Genomic DNA, 22515 nt, shown 5'->3' on the forward strand with positions numbered 1-22515 from the left:
TGATATATCTATATCTGTCTGTCTGTCCATCCGTCTGTACACCTATCATCCATCTATCTATCTATCTATCTATCTATCTATCTATCTATCTAGTCAGTGGGTATACAAAGTAATTAGGAGAATGTACTCTAGAATTGGGCAGGCCTGCCTTGTATGCTACTTTCATTCCTTAGAATCCTTTGAGGGTTGTATCTCAAGAGTGTCTGCCATGAGCAAGCATTGTCCCCAAGGCTCCAAAGGCCCTGAGATGCCTGTACTGTGCTTTCTTATCCCCCAGGAGAGGGAACTCTGTCCAGAGGGCAGAACTGTGAGCGCAATGCCCCTCCTAGAGATGAGCCAGTAGGAAGCTGATGTCTGGAAGAAGATGCCACACGGGTGCAGGGCAGGAAGCCACCAGCTGCTTACAACCTGCCTTCAACTGCGCCTCTCCCAGCCTCTGCCCTTCTGCGTTTGCTTCCTATGCCTTTAATTCTTTGAGAAAGTGGCCTTTAAAAATCAAGATGCATTCAGCTAGGGCTGACTTCTTGCTGCTGCATACCAGGCAGAGACCTAGCCTAGGCTGGAGCCAGGGTGTTCTAAGCAGACTTGGCTGAGTTACAAGTTAGCTTTGAAACACGGGGCTTTCCAGGAATTGCAAAGATTTCTTCTCTGGTCTTGGTTTTGGAGTGGATTTCAGTGCATCCTGCTTCCAACCCCACACAAAGGTCAAGACCCTAGAGGGAGGAGCCAAAAATGAGGATGCCGGTGGAGGGCTTTGGCTTTGGAAGTCCTCAGTTCCCTCCTGGACTGGGGAGACACACAGAAAATCTGCTGGGAGGGAGGTGGATGCAGGAGAGGGTGGAGAGGCTCCCAGAGTTTGTCTTTTCTTCAGCTCCCAAAGAAGTCTAGCCAACTTCTGGAAGAGAGGGGGATGGAAAAAGGAAAGAAACAACCCTTCCATAGTAGCCCACCCCTTCCCCATAGAACTGTGCCCCACTGTACCCTTTCTAACACCCAAAGCCCAGATGTTGGGTCAGACAGGCCTGGAATGAAATCTCTGGACCTCCATCTTGAGAACAGAGAACCCAGCAAGTCAGTAACCCTTCCTGATACTATCTACTTGTAAGGTGGTACCTGTGACTTGCTGGGTGATTTGAAGTCTATGATTCAGAGTAAGATAGTAATGTTGGCTGTTATGATCCTAATCCTGCCAAACCCATCTGTCTCCCGGCTCTTCTGAGCTGTATGGCCAGTGCCTGTGTAGTCAGCATGACCATCTCAAATACTCTTTTCCCTAGAGCATGGGGTTCTCAGGATGCCTCAGTGACCCTCCATGGGGAATCGTAGCTGCTTGCTGGCAGGCAAGGTCCCCCTTGCTACTTCCTCTGCTGTTTCAGTAGGAATATCCCAAGGCTCCAGACAGAACAGGGGAACTGTGGTGAATGTGGAGAGTCCTTCAGGGCAGCTTGGACTCAATCATGAAGCTCACAGAGACTGAAAAGGAACACGAAGTGTCTTCGAAGTCACTAGCTAGGGCTGAGGTCAACAAATGTTCTGTAAGGGAAGATCCTGGTAACTCATGTTAGGAGTTTTACAAAGATCTCACAACTTTGTGAAGACTCTCAAGAAGACTTTACCTATGCTCAGTCGGCAGAAACAAAGCAGAAAGGGGGGTTCTGATTCACAAAGCAAAGTTCACAGAACAGTAGGGAAGTGAGAGAGAGAGAGCAGCCTCCTAGTTTAAGGTCAGCACTGCACACTGTGTCAGAAGCATGGGCATGGGCAGAGGTCTTTGGAATTCAGTTGAGATAAGGAATGTCCCCCAGGGCCTTTTACCAGCAGTTGGTGTCTCAAGGAGGAGGCAGATGGAGTTGGCCTTATTAGGAAAGTAGGTCCCACCAGAGAAGGCTGGAGGTAGCAAGGACAGATGGAGTCCCTGCAAAGGGAGCCAAGAGGACAATTCTTAGACTTTTGGAGACTGTGAAGAGGTCTTGGGAACCACCGAATCAGCCAGTCCTACCAGAGATTAGAAAATTGGGCTCCAGAAAGTCCAGGGAGGATCTGGGATCACACAGTAGGTTAGCAGATTCAGGGCAAGAGTCCACAGCATTATTTCTCTGCCCCAAAAAGGTCTTGCAAATTTGAAAGGGAGGCAACACAAGTCCCTGAGGGTAGGCCTAGGCATGCAGGTGGTCAGGAAGTCAAAGAAGCCAAGTGGTTCACCAAAGACACAGCCATTCCCTGGGCTGCCTGGGCCTAGCTCCAAATCTACCACGGATGAATCTGAGGCCTGCAGTATTGCTGAAAGAGTTACTGTCTCTTTCAAGGTTAGATGAACCAAAGAGTTCCCAGCAAACAGCTAGCTGAACGATGACCAATCCAACATGATCATGTGGGTGGATATCTGGGACAGAAGTCTTGCCTGGTGGTGGTGGCACAGGTCTTTAATCCCAGTACTCAGGAGGCAGAGGCAGACTTATCTGTGTGAGTTTGAGGCCAGCCTGGTCTACAGAACAAGTTCTAGGACATCTAGGGCTACACACAGAAATCCTGTCTTAACAACAACAACAATAAGAAAAAGAAAAAACAGGTTCCAAGGTTAAATAAACTAGGGAAGGGACAAGAAGAGGTGGCAGTTCCCTTACTTTCCCTGGAAGCATGCAGCAGACCGAGGAGGCGGTCCACTGCACTGTCAGGCAGAGGACTCTCTGGTAGAAGTGTCAGGAGGAGTAGCCTCTGGTTGGGGCTCATAGTTGCTTAGTCGCAGAGGTGCATGTTAGACACAGACAGGCTTCGCATAGTCACTCGGCTGAGGAAGTGGTCAGAGCCCCGTGACTTCTATGTACTCAGCCAAAAGGCTTTGATCATCAGGAACACTCAGGTTCTGCACCATTGAGGGGTGTCATTACAGGACATCACCCAAGGAGCTCAGGATAGCCTGGAAGAGAATGTGGGAGTACCTGGAAGAAATTCTGGGGTCAGGCAGGCAGGGTAGGCCTGCAGTAGGAGGAGACACTGCCCGAAGTAGAGGTTGATTTGCTGATTTGTTAAACAGATAAGAACAGGTATCTGCTAGGAAGATGTGTGTACCAGCTGCTGGCACCATGTCTGAGAAGGGAATTGGTTGCTGATTGAGGGAAATTATGAAAAGACCCCCTGAGATTGAGGCTGAACAAGGAAAGACCCCTGGCTCCTGGGAGGATAGCCATCTGAGTCTTGGTGGAATCTTGGCAGAGCCTTGCAAAGTCTAGTAAGTCACATAAGCACTGGGGCCAGGAAACTGGGTTTGTGGGGGAAGTGAACAAGAAAGTGGGAACCTTCCTCACAGATACTGAGAGGTGGGAAAGTGGACAGAACAGGTTATGTTTCTTCTGGGGACCAACTTAAAGATGCATTTCCAGCTTACCCCACCTGGGGATCCAGCCCATATACATATAGTCACCAAACCCAGACAATATCGCTGATGCCAAGAAGTGCAAGCCGACAGGAGCCTGATATAGCTGTCTCCTGAGAAGCTCTGCCAGAGCATGACAAACACAGAGGCAAATGCTCATAGCCAACCATTGAACTGAGAACGGGGTCCCCATTGGAGGAGTTAGAGAAAGGATTGTAGGAGCTGAAGGGGTTTGCAACCCCATAAGAACAATAGCCACCAACCAGAGCTCCCAGGGACTAAACTACCAAAGAGTACACATGGACTGACCCAGGCCTCCAGCTGCATATGTAGCAGAGGATGGCCTTGTTGGGCACCAATGGGAGGAGAAGCCCTTGGTCCTGCCAAGGTTGGACACCCCACCCCCACCCCGTGTAGGGAAATGTCAGGGTAGGGAGGCGGGAAGGGGTGGGTGAACACCCTCATAGAAGAAGAGGGAGGGGAGATGGGATAGGGGGTTTATTGATGGAAAACCAGGAAAGGGGATGACATTTGAAATGCAAATAAAAAATATAAAAAAGGGGGGGGGGGCTGGAGAGGTGGCTCAGTGGTTAAGAGCATTGACTGCTCTTTCTGAGGTCCTGAGTTCAAATCCCAGCAACCACATGGTGGCTCACAACCATCTGTAATGAGATCTGATGCCCTCTTCTGGTGTGTCTGAAGGCAGCTACAGTGTACTCATACAATAAAATAAAATCTTAAAAAATAAATTTATAAAAAAAAAAAAAGAAAAGAAAAAGAAAAAGAAAAAATGCATTTCCAGGATCCGCCAGCAGGTGGTGTGGGGGACTGCAGACAGACCATTAATTCCACAGGCCAAAATATCCTGACTCAGGACCACAGTGATGCTCAGTGAATTAAGATGTACCCGTAAGCAAAAGGACCCTGCTGACAGAGTTTTCTCTACTGTTAATGTTGGTGAGAGCCAGGGGGCATGGGTGGACCTCAGAATAGACTGCTCCACATTAGCAGTGACATAAGTTCTGGAACACTAGCCTAGAACAGACATAGAGGGAGTGTCAAGGATGGAGGTCTCCAGGCTGGTCAGTGTCTACAACCTTGGTAATGTTAGGGTCTACATGGGGGAAGGTTCTTCTAAAAGATGAAGGGTCCGGGTGAGGATGACGGTATCTAAATGACCATGTGCTAAGTGCCAAGTTCTCTACACACATTCTGTCTTGCAAGCCTTTCAGCCTGTTGTACAGACTAGGGGGAACAAGAAACCTGCCCACAGTCACATATCTAACAAAGGTGGGAAATAGGTCTGCCTAGCTCCAAACACAATGCTCTTTCTATTCAGTCTAGGTGTGTTTGTGTGTGTATAGAAGTACCATGGCTCCTGAAGAAAATATCACCCGATGAGGTTCTCAGTCTAAAGATGTGCCAGCTTACATAAGGCATGTGGCCAACTCGTTAAGGTGGTGCAATCACATCCAAGCTACACTGGAAGGAGCTGGAAATGGGGTTTGCACCACAAAAGACACAGTGCTAGATGCCTTAGGCAACCGAACAGTACCAGGTGAGAGCCGGGTGAGCAGAGCCAGTTCAGGATGTTTATTCTCCCCAGTGTCTGATGTCTTGGCTCCTGGGCTCTGAGAAAGAAGGGATGTCTAGACAGTTTGTAAAGGCTGCTTGAAGACAGCTGTTCTCAAGAGAAGAAAAAGACTCGGTTTGCCGAGTTGAAAAGCAGCCAAAGATAGGGACACATGAAGACTTGGGGTAGACAGAGACCCCAAAGGAGAAAGGAGAGGCTGTGCTGAACCAGAAGTGTGGGGGTGGGGAAGGAAAGGCAAACTGTGGCAGATGGCAAGCAGCCCTGCAGATGGCAGGCCAAGAGATGGTGAGGGGCTCCCAGAAGTGGGGTTTGGAAGTAAAGAGGCTCAATTCTACACCCCAATGGCCAGCTGTCATCTGATATGTCTACTGGGGCACTTGGGTGAGATGGAGGGAGGATGGTACAGGCCCCAGAACAAAGCAAAAGGAAGTGGGGAATCAGTTTGTAGGTTTCTCTTGGACACGGGAGATCTGGTCCACTGTCCCCAGAGGAGAGCGAGGGAGGTGTCTTCAGAGTGGTTTTCAATGTGCATGACCTGTGTGCTGACTTTAGAGGAGCTGGTGGCGGCTGGGTTTCTTGGTGACCTGGATCTTGGCCACCGGTTCCCCATCCACTTCTGAGGTCCTTCCAAATGTTAGCGAGCTGAGTCTCATGCTGAGTCCATCAGTATCGGGGAACAGGAGGACATACAGCTTGAAACAAGGAACTTGGGGGAGATTTTACAGCAGAAGGACCAGACATTAGCATCTGGCATAGGGAAGAGAGAGCTGGGCACACCCTGCTGTGGGTAATGTCCAGAAAGAGAGCAGGTTTCTCCAGGGAGCCAGGGCGCAGTGCCAGACTGCAGGCGGACACACCCTTGCCACGCTGACTCAGGCATCCTGGGGAGACAGAAACACGCCCAAGTTTGGGGCAAAGCTGACGTCTGTTCTGGGCTGAGACTGCCCATTTGGAACAAAGGATTTGCATTTGAGGCAAAATGTCTGAAAAAGCTGCTCTTCATGGGTGGGGAGGGGCAAGGACTGGGAAGGCTCTTCAGGCAAGAAGAAACACAGCTGCTGCCCCCCACCCACAGCATCCGCCAACGTCAGAGCCCTACTGCCAGCTGCTGGCTGCTGAGTAAAGCTCTGGGCTGCTGGGGGCAACTGGCTGGAGCTAGCAAGGCCTTGCCACAAAGGTGGCCATAGACCCCGATCCCAGTGCCTGCACAGTCCCTGGGGTATTGCCCCTCACTCACAAGTGCTGGCTGTTCTCCCAAAGCCTCTGAGACAGGAAGGAAGACCAGCAAGATTCAGATCACCCCACAGCCCTACTCTGACGCTCAGCCTGTCTCAAGGGAAGTCGGCTGTGTGGCCATTCATGGAAGGTCACACTTAAAATGCAGTGTCTGTGAACCATCCTGAGTAAGACTGTTCCTGCTCAAGGTTGACCATGAAGAACACCCACTTGGATACTGTTTGGAGTGGCCTTGTTCCCAGGGTCCCCCTACACTGCACACCAGGTCTAGCCTGGGGACCTGGAGTCAGGAAGGGTATGTTGGTTCCAAACTGAGATTGTTTCTTGTTACAGTGCCCTCCAACCCCCAGCCAGCATCCATGTCATAAAGGGGTGTCACTCCTGTAATCCCAGCACCCCTGCAGGGACCCTGAAACAGCGGTGTGTAGGAAGAGGTCTTGAGCTTGGAGGGAACTCGCACTCTTTAACACCATGAGAGCTCACGCTCCTCCCTCCTAGGAGAAAACACCTTCCCTCAAATAAGACACTGGAGAGTCTGAGTCAGCAAGGCCTGGGCGATGAAGAACACTTAGGGGAGCCCAGAGACCCTTTCCCAGGGGAAGGGAAGGCACATACGGCAGAGAGGGTGCCGGCCCCTTGTCAGAACGTCCTCTTGAGTTACACTCTGGCTGAAGGCACAAAGAAACAATCAGGACCCCTCAGGGCTCCACTGCTGGCACTATGCAGGTTTGAACCTCAGCTCTTCCCTCAAACAGGGACATGGCCAAATGCCCTAGGCTGTCACCTCTCCTTCCCCATCCTGCTTCACAGTATTTGCTGGGGGTCTCAGAGTTAGGAGCAGATGGGAGGAAAACAGGAAAGTCATTTCCCCCAGCTTTTCCCTTGAAAGGCTGCATCACTGACACATGGGAATGTGGACTTTCTGTAACCCTACGGAAAGACCTTTATAAGGCAAGAGAAGAGACTTGGGGATGGGATGGGGAGGTTCCAAAGCCACACAAGTTAAACAGAACCAGAGACCAGACCCCAAACACTCCGACTTCATTCCGAGTGTTGCTTCTTGTGATGCCTTGTCTCTCTGGCTTGGCCTCACACTTACCTGTGGGAAGTGACTGATTTTTACCGGAATGCCCTCTAACATGCAGAGGCAGGGGCAGTAGTGGCAGTGCACAGTGATGGTTTGGCAGCTCAGTCATTGCATGTGCACACACGGGAAGGGGAAGGTTGGATCAAGGCCCACAGGGTGCTGCCTGTGGGATGCACTATGCAGGCAGGGTAAGGGTGCTTGGTCCACTCCCATTCGTAACTCCAGCAGGAAGCGACATGCATTAGTAAGAGCTTTTACAAGAAGCGATGTGGCATGTGTATATACTACAGGACCCGACACCAGACTGCACAGACAGGAGAGCCACAGCACCCCGGCCAATCCATGAGAAGGCGCAGCAGACAACTGAACCTTCCTGAGATGGGAAGAGGCTGTCAAGGGCAGTCAAAGGGGGCTGCAGTGAGCTTAGGAGGACCTCTCCAAAACGAGGTTGGGCTTTCTGTCTGCATGGGCTCCATCCTCTTTCTCACATCAAAGGTGATTTGGAGTTACGTCCTCCCCCCTGCATCTTTAAGGCTTGGGAAGAAGCTGCAGCAGGAAGAAGGTTGTCTCCAGGAGGCCCTGGGCCTGGTGTTCATTTGATTAGCCATCTGGTTGCTTTCTGGTACAGACAGGGGCTGCTTTTCCAATCTGGTGAATGGCTGGCTGCTCAGCAAGGATCTCCCCTAGGGGCTCACTCCTCCCCCAGAGAAACACTCGGATTTAAGCAAATTTTATTCCTCCCAACCCAGTTGGTATTCAAGTGTTGGATGGAGGTGGCTCAGGGGCGCATGTAGTTCCATTTGCACAAACGTACACGTACACGACAGACAATGGTGTCGAGATGCTCAGGTGGTCATGAAGCCCGCACACCGGGGACACCACGGCATGCAGACACACAGGGATGCAGGGCAGAAGCGCAGGTGGAGGCAGGAGGCAGGGACAGCTCCAGCCCTGTTCACAGTCCATAGGCCCTGGAGTTCTCTCTCCCTCTGGTGGGAGTGGGGTTAGGGACGGGCTCAGGGGAGTTGGTGCTGGGGAAAGGGAGCTGGAAGACAGTCTACCACAGACAGGATGGGTACGGCAGCAGGATCTTCTGAGAAAGGTCTTCCAGCAGAGCCCAACAGTGCCCTCTGCTGAGCATGACGGGTCGGTACAGCTCAGAAAAAAAAAAAAAACGGCTCCAAAGAAACGTGTATATGTGTGTGTGTGTGTGTGTGTGTGTGTGTGCGCGCGCGTGTGTGCGTGTGCGTGTGCACGGATTCTGCACAGGGAGGGGTGTGCATCTTTCTTGGGGTAGCTGATGTAGCATAAATTCCCACCAAGGATGCTAGTCCTAAATCCCTACTCAGGTTGCTCCACTCACCTGGGCTCTGAGACAGAGGGAGTACATGAAGTTATCTGCTGCTTCTGATACTCAAAGCCATACGCCACAGGGATTCATGCAGTGGTGCGAACCACATGCAGACCGAGTTCTTCTCACCGGCTGTCCCCAATCTGAGTCACAGCTGTCCAGGCTCCCTGAACAGACTCTCGGGACCCAAAAGGACCCTGCTCCAGGTACGGCCCCATGGCTGTACGTCCCAGGTCTCTAGAGGCTTTTTCTTTAAACCCCTCAGATAAGGTTTGCTGTTCTAGTCTATAAACTGGGGGCTTCCTCACAGTACTAAAAGCTTGGGGGGATCTCCTTCACCCTCACGTCTAATCTTGCCTTAGAACCATCTCTATAGTCAAACTCTATGAACAACAGCCATAAAGGGACGGTGGAAATCTACACTTTGCTGCATGAGGTGTCTGTGGGTGGCTTGGGCAGCATGAGGCAGTCTGTCGGTTCAGGTGCATGTGGAAATATACGTGCCAGCATGTATAAGGAGAGGGCACTGTGCTAAGGACGAGGTGTGAGGGTAGTGGGAAGAGAGACCGTGTACCCAATGGAACCAACTCTGAGTAAAGTGTTTCCCCTGTGCTGATGGTGATGTATCTATCCCATAAAATTTATTAAACTAGAGAAAACCAAACTTGCAGAATCATGTTGGTGGGCTGGCTTCTGGGTTGGAAGGAGCGGAATTATTTAAGAATTAAAATCTAAGTAGAAAAGTAGATGAATCTGAAGGAGGCTCCTAGAGTGGCCTGTGGGCAGGATGAGGGTAGGGACCAGGAAGCATGCCCTGCCCTCTTCTGTCCTCGCCTTCCTTCTGCCCTGGCTGATCCTAGAAGGGGTGAGCAGGCTCTGGCAGCAGTGACTCCCAGGAGCTAGACAAGCGGGACATAAAACTGACCGGGGATGTTCTCTCCGTGGCCGCATGGTGGACCTGGGGAGCCTCGCCAGCTGTCTCGCCTTCCTCCTCTTGAGGCCTAAAGGAGACACAATCTCTCTTTAGTGACAGGTGCCTCTCTGCAAGGCCTGGCTCTTCCTGGCTTTCCACCCACTGGGAGCACAGAACATGCACAGGACATAATCGTTGGCTCTCCATCCCAGAGATGCTCAGACACGTCAGAAATGGATGAATTCCATATGAGGCAGTCTAAGGGCAGCGTCTGGGAGTTCCGAAGGGAAAGGTTGACTTAGCAACAGGCACTGTTAGCTAACCCTTCCTTCCTGTATTGGGCTTCAGGCTTCTGTGTCTGCTGCAACAGAGCTCTGTACATTCTGGGTTGTGCTGACAGGGCACCCAGGAGAGGCCAAAGGTTCTTTTGTTCACACGACAGGTGTTGATTAGCGGCTTCCTTTCCCTCCTCCCCAATCACCCTTTACAACATGCTTGGCTCCTTGTACATGGGACGCAGGGCTGACACTCACCCAGGTTCCTCTGTGGGTCTGTCTGGAGTCTGGCGTTCCTTAAGCTCAAGCTGGGGAGGAAAAGGTCAGGAGTCAGAGCCACATAGAGGAGCTAACTCTCAGATGACCTAAGCTTGGCCCTGTACCGTAATACACCAAATGTTTGAGTCACATCATCTGTCTTTAGTGTCTCCTGTACCCGTCCACCCTCTTACCAGCCTGAGAACATGACGTGAGAGTTAGCACCACACCATTCCAATAGCTGCGGCCCTCCTGTCCCCCAGACGGCCTCAGCTTACCGTGGTGGGCTTCTCCAGGGCAGCAAAGCGCTCTGCCCAGCTGGCTGTGGACTTCTCAAAAGCCTCATGCCTCTTGATGAGCTTTTCCACGCTGTCCACCGTATGTCCAAAGTCCCGGCTGGCCAGGTAGGGCTCCTGGGCAATCAGCCATGCCTCGGCCACAGAAGCGTCCCTCGAGAACTGGCACACCTCCAGCACTGCCACGAGAACAAGCCACGAACCCACCCACAAGGCCCAAGGGCCAGTCAGCATCCAGGTATCCCTCAACTATATGGGTGCCTTGTTCCGCTGTGTGTTTCTGCCGAAAGCCACTTCACCCCACACTAGAGAACCACCCCATCTCTACCAATGGTTCCACAGCTACACAAAACTTTACATGTATAATCCACCCGCCTCTAGCAATGGTTACATAGATAAACAAAGTCTTACATGTATATGCATTTACTTACATATATACGTCCAATTTTATAAATGCATACTGTTTTACTTTTATTTTTGCCATGCCGGGTATCAAACTCAGGCTTTTGTTCATGCTAGGTACTCTATCATTGAGCTTCATCAATACCCCTTAGCCTTTGAGACAGGTCTCACAGTTTAGCACAGGCTAGCCGCCTCAGACTCTCAGTCCTCTCTCCTCCACTTCCTAAGTGCCAAATTAATGGTGTATGCCACCATGCACAGCGAGAGCCATATTTTTTTTTTTTTTTTTTGGTTCTTTTTTTCGGAGCTGGGGACCGAACCCAGGGCCTTGCGCTTCCTAGGTAAGCGCTCTACCACTGAGCTAAATCCCCAGCCCCGAGAGTCATATTTTTAAAGCAACCAACTTCACTTATATTGCCTTGCTTTAGGAAGCAATCCCCTGCTTCAAATTCTTTCCCTTATCTAGCTCACAAACAAGCATGGAGACTCGCTGGTCCTGGCTTTAACCTTGCTCACAGCTTACCTGAGGTAAGATATTCTTCCTCTTGCCTCAGCTTCAGGCTGCTGGAGGACAGAGCTCCTGACCTCCACACAATAACCTGAAGGCCAAACACTCAGGAGAAACTAGAACTTCCCTGACCTCTCCCAAGCCACAACTCCACACGGGAACCAAACTGGGCACAGGAGGGCGGGAGAGGATGAGGAGGAGAGTGGGTAGGGGTAAGAGGGCGGAACATTCATCTGTACAGACCTCCTGCTGCCTCGTCTCAGGCCAGTGGCCCAGAGCTTTCTCACTGAGTACTGCCATGAAGTTTCTTCTACGCATGGTGTGGTACCTTGTACTTCTAGGAGGGGTCTGCTAGGCCCTGCCCTCAGGTTCCCCAGCCCTGAGCTATACTCACGCATGTGGAGCCTGTCAGAGCGGGCTTCCCACTTGTCATTCATCTCCTGCCTCCTGGATATCACTTGCTGTAATTTCTCCCGGATCTGTGGAGAGGAAAGGGGAGAAGCCCAGGCTATGGTGATGGTCCCTGATGTCTGCAGCAGTCCTAGACGGCTGCAAAGAGCAAGTGGGGTCACACGGTCCTGGATTCAAGTCTTCACTCTGCTACTTGCCAGCGACAGGTCACTTCATCTTTCTGAGGTACCTTTAGGTGTCTCACCTGAGAAGTGGAGTCAACAACTCCAAAGGACAGGCGCATGTGGGTGCTGGGCAGGCGTGAGCCTCCTCTCCTTCAGGGAGCACCCACCTCCTTAAGGCAGGGGATGGGCTTGAGGTGCCTCTGATTTCTGGCTTGTAGGCACCTCAGCTCCTTGGATGTATCTCTCCTCCCTGTCCCCTGAAGCTGCTTGGCCAGCAAGGCTGGGCGGCACAGTGACATGGAGAGACTCACCTCGTCTGAAGCCTGGTGTTGCCTCTGTAGCAGGGACTCCCCAAGTTCTAGGCAGGTGCTGAAGTTCTTGGCCCTGGTATTGATCTCTGCCTTGATGCCCTGGTGATACTTCAAGAGCAGTTCCACCGAGGAGACATCCCTGAGGACAGGACGGCCAGAGCAGACAGGCAGTTTGAGAGACAGAATTGGGCCACTCAGACCTGCCTTGAGGAGTCTTGTCTCTATCCTTTCTTCTCTCTGGCTAGCCAGGAATTCCTCTCTGTCCCAGCCCTAGCAGTAACACTAACATGTTAGCGTCTTCACTGGTCAGTGGGTCAGCAAGGAGAACAGGGACCCTAAAAAAATCTGGGAATATTACTGGACAATAAAAAGGAATGAATTACTGAATCACGCTATGTGGATGAAATCTTCGAAACAGGCTGAGGGAAAGAAACCAATTACGGGAGACAATACACTGTGCAACACTGTTTATACAAAACGGAGAGACAGGGGTTGGGGATTTAGCTCAGTGGTAGAGCGCTTGCCTAGGAAGCGCAAGGCCCTGGGTTCGGTCCCCAGCTCCGAAAAAAAACAAAACAAAACAAAACAAACAAACAAACAAACAAACAAAAAAAAACGGAGAGACAGGTCAGTAGACAGGGAGTTACAAAAACAGTTGCTCAGGACCCAGAGGCAGCGAGCACAGAGAGTGCTGTGCACAGCAATGGTTTGTTTTTGTTTTGTTTTTCCCCCAGGCAGGGTTTCTCTGTGTAGCCCTGGCTTTCCTTGAACTTGCTCTATAGACCAGGCTGGCTTTGAACTAACAGAGACCTGCCTGCCCCTGCTTCTTGAGTGCTGGGATTAAAGACCTGTACTGCCACAGGTAGGCCAGAACTTTTTTCGTGTGTGTATGTGTGGTAATGATGAAATATACTAACTTAGATTGGGAGGGAATGATTGGATCAGGGGAAGCATATGAATACCACAGATGATACACTTTAAGAAGGACAAGGAGAGCACGTGAATTATATCTCAATAAAGTGTCAAAGTGCCTTGGGGCAGAGGGACAGAGACAGGTCACCAACACTTGCTGAGGTAGAGGTCCAGCCCCGCTGGGTTTCAAATGCTGAGAGCCGGACTCTGCCTCTTACAGACAGTCAACTTTGCAGTTAGTTTTAGGCACAGGACCTCAACATCTAGTGCTGGAGAAGAGAGGCCTCGAGCCTACCCAGATATATGACACATGTACCCTCACTGACAATAGTGGACAGGTTCCCTTGGAGATTCACAGTGATCGACACCCTTATCCTATCACTTTCAGTCAGTTCTCTCAGTAGAAGATGAACCACTGTTTCCACCTGAACCCAGATCAGGTCTCTGGTACCCCTCAGGGATTTCCATGCACTGGGCAGTCTGGGATCACCCCCCTGGAGGAGCCTCGGCTCTCCTAGGACGCACTAGAGCGTCCCCGAGGATGCCCCTCACCTGGGTCTCTCCTGGGTCTCGATCTGCCGGATGATGCTCTCCATCCAGGAGAGGAGGTCACGCACCATGCTGAAGAAGCGGAACTTGTCTGCCGTATCTACCAGCTGAGCTCGGCGCCCAGCACACGCGTCCAGCAGGGCCTGCCAGGCCGCGGACACCTCCTGCTCCTTGCTCTGGATAGCATCTGCCTTCTCCCCAGCATACGCTGTCTGCAGTCGGGTGGCCACGTCCTGGAACTGCTGCACCTGTGATGAGGTGTAAGGCTGGAAGGCCGTCTGTCTCCTCCTGAGTCCTCCCCAGGGCACCTCTGCCTGCTCAGGGTGTGTGCTGGGCTCTGGCCCAGGGTTTGAGAGTGAAAGGGTCTCAAGTCCTTTTGGCCTCCTCAGGAGTGCAGTAATGAGTAACTACTGACCTGAGCACAGCCCTAGAAATGTAATTAACTCTCTTCATCTTTACTGCCATCTATCAAAGACATATGATTATATTTGTTTCTGCAATGGGGAACCAAGGCACGGGGATGATAAGTGGGCGGCCCAGGTTCCTCCCTTTAACCAATGGAACAACTGCGGTTGGAACGACCAATACCCAGGTCCCTGGTCTTAATCACTCTGCATGCTGCCTCTTCTGGTACAGGCCTATCCCAAACCCTTTGACTGGGGCCAACTCAGGGACAATGATGCCTCACTCCTGTCACCTCAATGGAGCTCTACCTGTCTCAGTAGCTCTGACACCCCAGATATGACAGTTACAATACCAGGTGCCACCTTCAGTTGGAGGACAGATCCCTAAGATGAACTAAGGGGTCCAATCTACCTCAGTGTTCTCTCCCTGAACCCCGTGGAGTGGGCTGTACTGCCAGTCTAACTCTCCCAACTCCACTGAAAGCCACGGGAGCCTCTGGCAGCTAGCGTCCCTCACTGATCCTGCCAGTGAGCTCTGAGGAATCCAGAGAGTCTGCAGGGGTCCCTCAGGGCATGCTCCAGTGATGGGGGCGGGGTTAAGTAGATTTTAGAGACTCTAGCACCTCATGCAAGGCAGACCTATCTGGTAGCTAACTAAGCCTGAGAGGTCTAGAGCCAGGCCCCTGTGGCCTGGGTTGTGGCTCCACCTTCTATCTACTTACCCCAGGCAACACTCTACACTACACTGTCCTCACCTGCAAACCTACTGTGAGTGCCTAGAGATACCTGGGAAGATCCAGCAACTACACACGTCCCTTAAACTAATACCCAGTACTGAAAGAGCACTCTGTGTTAGCTGATAAGCTATATACAGCCAGGAAACTATAGCTTGAAGAACTACTCCTGAAGCTAACAAGAGTCTGAGAGCAGCTGTGCTCTTTGTCCTGAGCTATTGGCTGTCTAAGGAAGAAAAATCTGATTCCCATTCTAGAGGTTCCCCCTTAGGAGCCAAGTGGGGCTCCGACACCAACACCAGGGGAAGGTGGTTGCAGGCAGGAAGTGGGTGGATGGTACCTGCACACCCAGGAGGTGGAGCTCCCGCTCGAAGGCAGTGTGGACCCGGTGGAAGGACTCAGCTGTGCTGGCGTCCAGCCCCACGTCCTCTGGCAACTCTCTGTGCTTCTCATCTATGAGGCCCAGGATCTCGGTGCCCGTGTAGAAATAGCGGTGCAGGTCGTAGGAGGCAGCCAGCAGCTGCATGCGGGTGTCAATGAGCTCCAGCAGATCTGCCCACATGTCATTCAGCCCATCCTTCCACTCTGCAATGGTGGCTGCCTCGCTGTGGCCCGCATCGATGAGACGCTCAATGATAGAATTCACATTGTCTACTCGCTCCTGCCCGATAGCCCCGGTCTCCCGGGCAAAGTCTCGGAACTTGTCACGGAGCATCTGGATGCGGGGTAGATAGAATGCGGTTAGGGGTCCCTTGGCCGGGTTGTCACTGTGGCCACCTGGAACTAGCCGTCACTTTCTCCAGGGCAGACTGTCTTTCAGCTATTCTCCACTCGTGTGACTACATCTCGGTGACATTTCTCCCAGCTGGCAGGGGAGTCAGACGGGTCTGGAGTGATGGTTGCCTGTGACTACTGTCTTAGAGGAAGACAAGGAAAGTAAACGCTGTGGGTACTCACAGTCACGTGGTCAAAGTCCTGCCCCATTTCTTGGGATGAGGCCACCATCTCTTTCTCCGTAATCCACTGCTCCAAGTCGTCAGCCTCTCTCTTCAGCTGGAACAGGTGGTACATGTTCTCTAGCTTCCGCCTCCGTTCCTCAGCCATGTCCTTCAGCCCGGCATACTGCTTATCCACTTGCCCCTGAAGTCTGATGATCTGCTCCCTGGAATCCAAATTCAAGGAAGGGGATCAAGACCCAGAGCAAGGCCTGGGGGCAGCTCTGGGCTGGAGTTCTTGCCTAGCAGGTGTGAGGTCACAGGCGCCATCTTTATTACAACATAACAAAACAAAACAAAACAAAACGGAAGAACCCAGAGTAGCTGGCCCCAGAAATTACAGGGTTTTTTCCAGGAAAAGAATTGGGGAGAAAAGGAATGCTTGCTCCCCTCAGGCCGTGATGCCTCTGGTGACGGGACTGTGCTGGAGTTCTGTCTCGACATGGGGCCTCTCATAGTGCCTCTCTAGGGAGGTCACAGATTCAAGCACAAAGGGTGAATCTTCTTCACCTTCCTTCAGCAGGAGTGACCCCAATTAGCTCTCCAGAAAAGGACAGAGCCAGAGACTCAATTCTTAGGGTTCCCTGGGAGATGTGTGGGATGGCCAAGTAGAGTGTGTGTGTGTGTGTCGGCTAAATGGTGGTTGAGGACAGAGTCATGGTGGAAGCAGCCTGTGAAGTCTGAAGTCTGGTCAATATCCACCTGACTCCTACCTCGAGGTCCTGAAGTTCTTTTTTGGAACCATTTAAATAAAATAAAATAAAATACCAGGTGGTGGTAGTGCGTGCCTTTAATCCCAGCACTTAGGAGGCAGAGGCAGGTGGGTTTCTTTGAGTTAGAGGACTGTGTAGTCTATAGAGAGCTACAGGGCAGCCAGGGCTACATGGAGAAACCCTGTCTCAAAAAACCAAAACCAAAGCCAGATTTGGTCTTCAGGATCTCTCAGTACAGGGTAACTCTCGGAAAGACTGGCGTTCTCAGCTCCCCAGGGACATTCTGATGCTGACCTTCATACAAGTGCAGTCTCGGTGGCCTATCTTGTAGGACTTCTTGACACAACCCAAGGAGCAAGACAGAACAGGGACAACGGTAGTCTAGAAACCTCTAGTTCTGGGGAAACATCCCAGCCCAGGAGGCACACGTACCCCTCCGGGTGGCCTGCAGACAGCAGGCTCTGGGCGCGGCCAGCCAGCTGTTTGATATTCCTTCCATATTCCTCCACCGTGCGCTGCTGCCGAAGGTGCCGCTTGAGCATCACGATGGCGCCCTCTTCGTCCTGTGAGGCAGCAGGCAGCGGTGAGCACCAGAGCCCTTCCCTACCACACACCTTTCTTTGAAAAGTTATGACTAAGCTCTGGGGAGCCAGGCTGAGAGGGAAAGCCACAGACCTCCCCTCCTGCTCCCGCCTCCTAGAAGAGCTGTCCCCAGCCCCTCTCTGTCTTAGTTTGTTTCTTATCAAGCCCAACTCCAAAAGTCTGTCCCCATGAAAACTTCCTAGGTCCAGCATTAGCTGGCCTGGAGGAGGTAACCTGTTTCACCCCAGTCCCCCAAAGTGGGTTTTCCAAGGGAATGATAGAGTCACTGAAGTCTTGAGAGATCCCCTCATGTCCTTTTTCACTCCACCTCACAGCAGGGCCACAGTAGAATATGAAGAGCCTTTGCATGGAACACCCCCTAGTGGCAAGTCGGAAAACTGCAGCGATACTCTTAATGAGGTGGGATGCCCTCAGGAGGTATCATGGAGGAGCAGGATTCTGTGGGCTCCTCACACACCCGTACCTTGCCCTTACTTTCTCACACACCCGATTTCCAGGCTCTCCAAGAGCTTGCCCACCCCAGCTCTGCCTATCTGCTCTGCTCAGCCGGCTCGCAGACTGCCCCAGGGTACCTTAGGGGGTTCGTCAGAGAACACGTAGAGCTCCTGCTCGCTGATCCACGCTTCAGCCTCGCCCGCATCCAGGTAGTACTGCTGTGCCTCGTGAGCTTCCCGCAGGCGCTGCAGCCGGCCAGCTGCCGCCTCCCGCAGCGTGTCCCACGAGCTCTGCAGATGCCCCAAGCGCTCCTCGATGTCTTGGCAGTCGATCTCGGCTGCCTTCACCAGCTCCTGCCCTCGATGTAGCACATCCTCCACCCGTGGTGCGTGGCCTAGGATCTCATTCTGCAGGGTCTGTGGCCAGAGGAAGGACTCAGAGGCAGAGCCTTGCCACTGAAGAGGAGGCTGGGCCGACAGCAGGAGACCCTCCCTCCCCCTCGGTCAGAGAGCAAGTGATAGCCTTAATACTACTCGATGCTAAGCACTCCACGTACACACGCTGCAAGCGTTCTTCCCAGACAAGTCCCGGGAAGCTGGCGCAGGGCAGTGAACGCAGCTGTAGCAGATTCCAAAGTCTTGGTGTTTTTAAAAAGACTTTTAGTGTGGCTGGAGAGACGGCTCAGTGGTTAAGAGCACTGGCTGCTCTTCCAGAGGTCCTGAGTTCAAGTCCCAGCAGCTACATGGTGGCTCACAACCAACTGTAATGGGATCTGATGCCCTCTTCTGGTGTGTCTGAAGACACTTTACTTACAGTGTACTTATATATAATAAATAAGTCTTTAAAAAAGACGTATTTATTAACTTATCTTTCTACTTATGCGTCTGCATGTATGCTGCATGTATGCTGCATGTATGCAGGTACCCATGGAGGCCAGAAGGGGGCATTAGAGCCCCTTGAATGGGAGTTACAGACAGTCGTGAATTGTCTGATGGAAGGGCTGGGAACTGAACTTAGAATTTTAGAAGAGCAATTAAGTTGCTCTTAACGGGCGATCCATCCCTCCCTCAAGTATGCCCCCCCTCAACCCTACCACTACCCTTTTTTGAAGTAGGGTCTTTTGTAGCTCTGGGCTGGCCTTGAACTTGTGATCCTTCTGCCTCCACCATGCCCAGAAATGGGAGCTACAGGTGTTCACCACGTGCCCAGTGTATGTGGATCTGACCCACAGCTTTGGGCATGGCAGGCAAGGATCTACCATGTAAGCTACACTCACGGGCCAAACCCATGTTCTTGACTATGTATACCCCAGAGTCTGTTATAGAGGAAAGGAAAACAACTTCAGAACCTGCAACCGCCATCTTATGTCAGCGTCTTTCTTCCAGGTGAAAGAACAAGTGGATGGCTTGTCCTCTTGTGGGACGCTTCAGCTCGTGTTTGTCTCCATTCCTACAGCTCAGATCTGAACTGCATGTCGGTATTTCTTGTTTGGGCCTTTCCCTCCCACTCTGGTGACTGGGTTGCCTTTTCTTCAAGGGGTCCTGATACTTGATCCCCTTTCGGGGGTGGGTGTCAAAAAGCTTTCTAGGGATAGTATGTTCTCTTGGGCTCCTCGTACCCCCTCCATCTTGACAATTCCCTCCAAGCCTTTAAACCCTTTTGAAGGCAGGAGCAACGGCAGGGTGTGGGCATAGCACTGACTTCCAGCACTTAAAGCATACATGAATGACGATATGCACAAGCACGGCCCGCTGAAGTGTTAGTGTTTCACACTCAGAATCTTGATTTCTAGGGAAAGGCCTGAGGCCAGGCCCAGGCCAGGCAGGAAACCACTGCAGCCCCACCACTGACTTTCCTAGGACTCGGGCTCCCTCTGCAGCCTTGACAAGAAAAGTGTTCCATATCTGCTAGTTTTGGGATTCCAGCCACAAGTACCTAATCCATTCTAAAGGAGTGTTCAGTAGATGCTTGCTTCTGGGACTCGGAGTCCAAACTCAGTGGCTTTCTAATGGGGTTGAGCCTCACAGGAATGGTCATGTGTCTGGAGGAACAGGATCTATATGCCCGAAGGACATTGCATAAGCCAAGCTTAGCCCCAGAAGAGGACAAGGGAATGCTGTGGTGCTGGTGGCCTCCAAAAATAGGACTATGACAGCATGCTGGACACCTCCTCCAAACCCTCCACCCCACCCCAAGCCAGGTACTCATTTGAGCTTGGTAGAGTCTGGTAGCTCCGAGTCCCTAAGTAGTCCCTAATGTTCAGCCTCGCTGCAGCCACAAAAGCCCTTTCTGCATCAAACTTCAAATGAATTTAGGAGACTGAAAAGCTGCCATCAGGAGCAATAATCTGCTGTCAGCAGTCGTTTGCACATCACCGCTAGGCCAGAGCCCCTGGGGCCAGGCTGGAGCAAGCAGGGGCAGATGCGCTGGTGAGGTAAGACTCACCTGGTTCTTCTTCATGAACAGCTGCACTGTTTGCAGATTAGTGCCATAGTCAGCTGACTGCGCCAACGGCAGCCTCTCTTCCACCCAGAGCTGCAGAGACCAGAAGGCAGGGGGATTGCTGATAATAATCACAGACAACCATCCTTTCCCGGACACCCACAAAGAGCCAGACGAGGTGCTGCCTGATTCTTCCCAGCACCCCCTCGGATTTTGCCCCCATTTTCCAGACAGGTATGTCAAACTAAGGTTCCAAATAACCTGTTCCTGATCCCAAAGTGGAATCTTGTTCCCAGAGTCTCCCCATCAGTACTAATGAGTGACTTGTAAGTTCCCACTCACAAAGTACCTGCCCTGATTTTCTATTTAATGCAATCTCTAGAGCAGCCCTACGAGATAAGGGGCAAGATGATCAGTCATCTGCTGCCAAGATTGCTCTGGGCAGCAGCCAGCTACCCCCGTGGCAGCTGGCACCTCAATCCTGGGGGTAGAGAGGCTGCAGCCCACGCACCGTCTCATCCTCTAAGTCCCGGCTGATCTGTAGCTTGGCTTTGGATAATTCCAGCTGCTTCTTCCTCCTCCCCAGAGGTTCTAGAAGGTCTAGGAACCGCTTTTCAATGCTCATGTCCGTGTCTCCTGCCTCTGCTCCCAGTGGGGGTGCCTCTGCAAAGAGTTCCTCCAGCTCCTCCTTCCGCAAATTCACTTGTTCCTCCACTCGCTGGGAAACAAGAAATGGTGTCAGTGCTGTCTGTGATACCTGGAGGGTGCGCCTCCAGCCCTGCCCATCTTCCACCCATCCTTAAGACCCATGTAAAGTGCGGCCTCCCCCAAGAAGGTTCCCTGGATGCTTCTCCTCAGTCTTCTCTCCTGTCTTTCTCATGGGCCTTTTTACTAGATTCCTGTCCTACCATTGTGAAGGGGTAGGAGATGGCTTCTGAATCACGAGGCACTTTAAGGTTTCAGGTTGGCTCCCTAAGACCCCTTCTACTCCAACACTCCGAGTGTACACAGCCTGCTCACATGCCTTCAACTTAACCAACATCCGGTTGACAGTGGTCAGATCCTTGCCCAGGTCGTCGGATCGCAGCTGGTCCTCCATGGCGCTGATCCATTTGCTAAGGTCGGCGTGGGTTTGCAAGCGCAGGTCAGAGCTCCGGGCAGCAGAGAGTTGCTCCGTCTTCGCCTTTGTGGTGGTCTGCAGCTCATCCCAGAGCTTGTGCAGGGCTTCCAGCCTTTCTGACACCACATCCGTGAACTGGGGCTTCTCTGCCATCAGCTGCCTTCCCTCCTGTGTGGGAAGGAGCAGAGCTCACTCTGGGCTTCAGCGGCCTCGGAGGGGCACTACTCCAGGTGGCAGGAACTGACACAGACCTTGAGTAAGGCCACATTCAGAGATCTCAGCATGGGGCAGATACGGAAAGAAAAATTCAAGACTCATTCAGGAGTCAGGGCTGGTAGCCCTTGACACCAGCACTCGAAGCTGAGGCAGGAAGATAGGGAGCTGAGGCTAACCTGACGTACAAAATAACCTGAAGACGAACCTCAACGACTTATCAAAACATGAGAAGAGGGTCGGGTGGGGACCTGGCTGAATGGTAGAGGCTTAATCCCCCAGTTACCCTCTCCTAGGAAATAAATAAAGAAAAGGATTAAAATCTATCAGGATCCAGGTACAGCGGTAATCTCTGAACGCAGGAGGCAAAGCAAGAAGATCATGAGTTTGAGACCAGCCTGGGCTACAGAGCAAAATCCTGTCTCATAAAAAAATTAATAATGAATAAACTAATAAACAAATCAGATCCAGGTACTCATAGCCTCATAGCATGGGAACCCCTTACAAATTCCGGAAGCAGTGTTTTCTCCTCAGAGACGGGTTGGTCACTAAGGCTGCCTGACCTGGTTTCGCCTGTATAAATGTCTGTGTTTTGGGTATGGACAGTGTAATAGGACTTGGCTCTAGGCATATACTCTATTAATAGCGGTCAGTATCATCAATGGCTTCCCAATTGTCAAACACTATCCCGAGTGCTTTTTTCTGTCGGTGAGCACGAACAGCTATTGTCCTGGTTTCAGAGAGGAAGAGCTGAGAGCAGGGAAGAGAACTCAGTCTGGTTCCCGGAGCGATGCCCTAACCACCATTAGGCTTGGCTTCGTGTGGACACTGAGCCTACTTCTTCCTAGAAAGCCACAGCAGGAAAAGCAAAGGAATAAGACCCCTAAGTGGAACCCCTGCCACGTTTGACCTGGGCCGATGGCGAGTCTAATACAGGTGGGCTCCGTGCCTTCATCTACAAGGGCTGTGAATGGCTGCTTCCTGCTAGGCTTGCCCATCCAAACAATTTCGAGCACAATACCGGAAAGCTAACAGAAATGACTGCCCTCTGGGTACTGGCTGCTGGACCCTAATTGTTCTGACCAGGTTTAATGAATCTAGCTACAGCAGGAATACTAACGGTTTCATTTTCACTGCCAAGCTCACTACGGCCCAGAGGGATTCAGGGCAGTGTCTGTGTCTCGGGTGAAGCCTAAGCCACAGGAGCGCATCTGAG

At 51.8% G+C, this 22515-nt stretch overlaps 1 protein-coding gene across 4 annotated transcripts in view; it reads right to left on the minus strand.

The window, feature by feature from the left end:
• Positions 1–22515, minus strand: part of Sptb (spectrin, beta, erythrocytic) — a 127195-nt gene that overhangs the window by 8693 nt on the left and 95987 nt on the right. For 3 of the 4 annotated variants that reach the window (NM_001433972.1, XM_087553266.1, XM_087553267.1), the window contains 13 exon segments: positions 9567–9642; positions 10088–10137; positions 10366–10562; positions 11688–11772; positions 12180–12318; positions 13644–13888; positions 15119–15493; positions 15736–15940; positions 16919–17049; positions 17662–17940; positions 19970–20059; positions 20478–20684; positions 20991–21254. In NM_001433972.1, the coding sequence (NP_001420901.1) occupies positions 9567–9642; positions 10088–10137; positions 10366–10562; positions 11688–11772; positions 12180–12318; positions 13644–13888; positions 15119–15493; positions 15736–15940; positions 16919–17049; positions 17662–17940; positions 19970–20059; positions 20478–20684; positions 20991–21254 (2343 nt within the window). 4 annotated transcript variants of the gene reach the window in all.

This window comes from Rattus norvegicus, chromosome 6 (assembly GCF_021556685.1).
Source record: "Rattus norvegicus strain SHRSP/BbbUtx chromosome 6, alternate assembly SHRSP_T2T, whole genome shotgun sequence".
Lineage (NCBI taxonomy): Eukaryota > Metazoa > Chordata > Mammalia > Rodentia > Muridae > Rattus > Rattus norvegicus.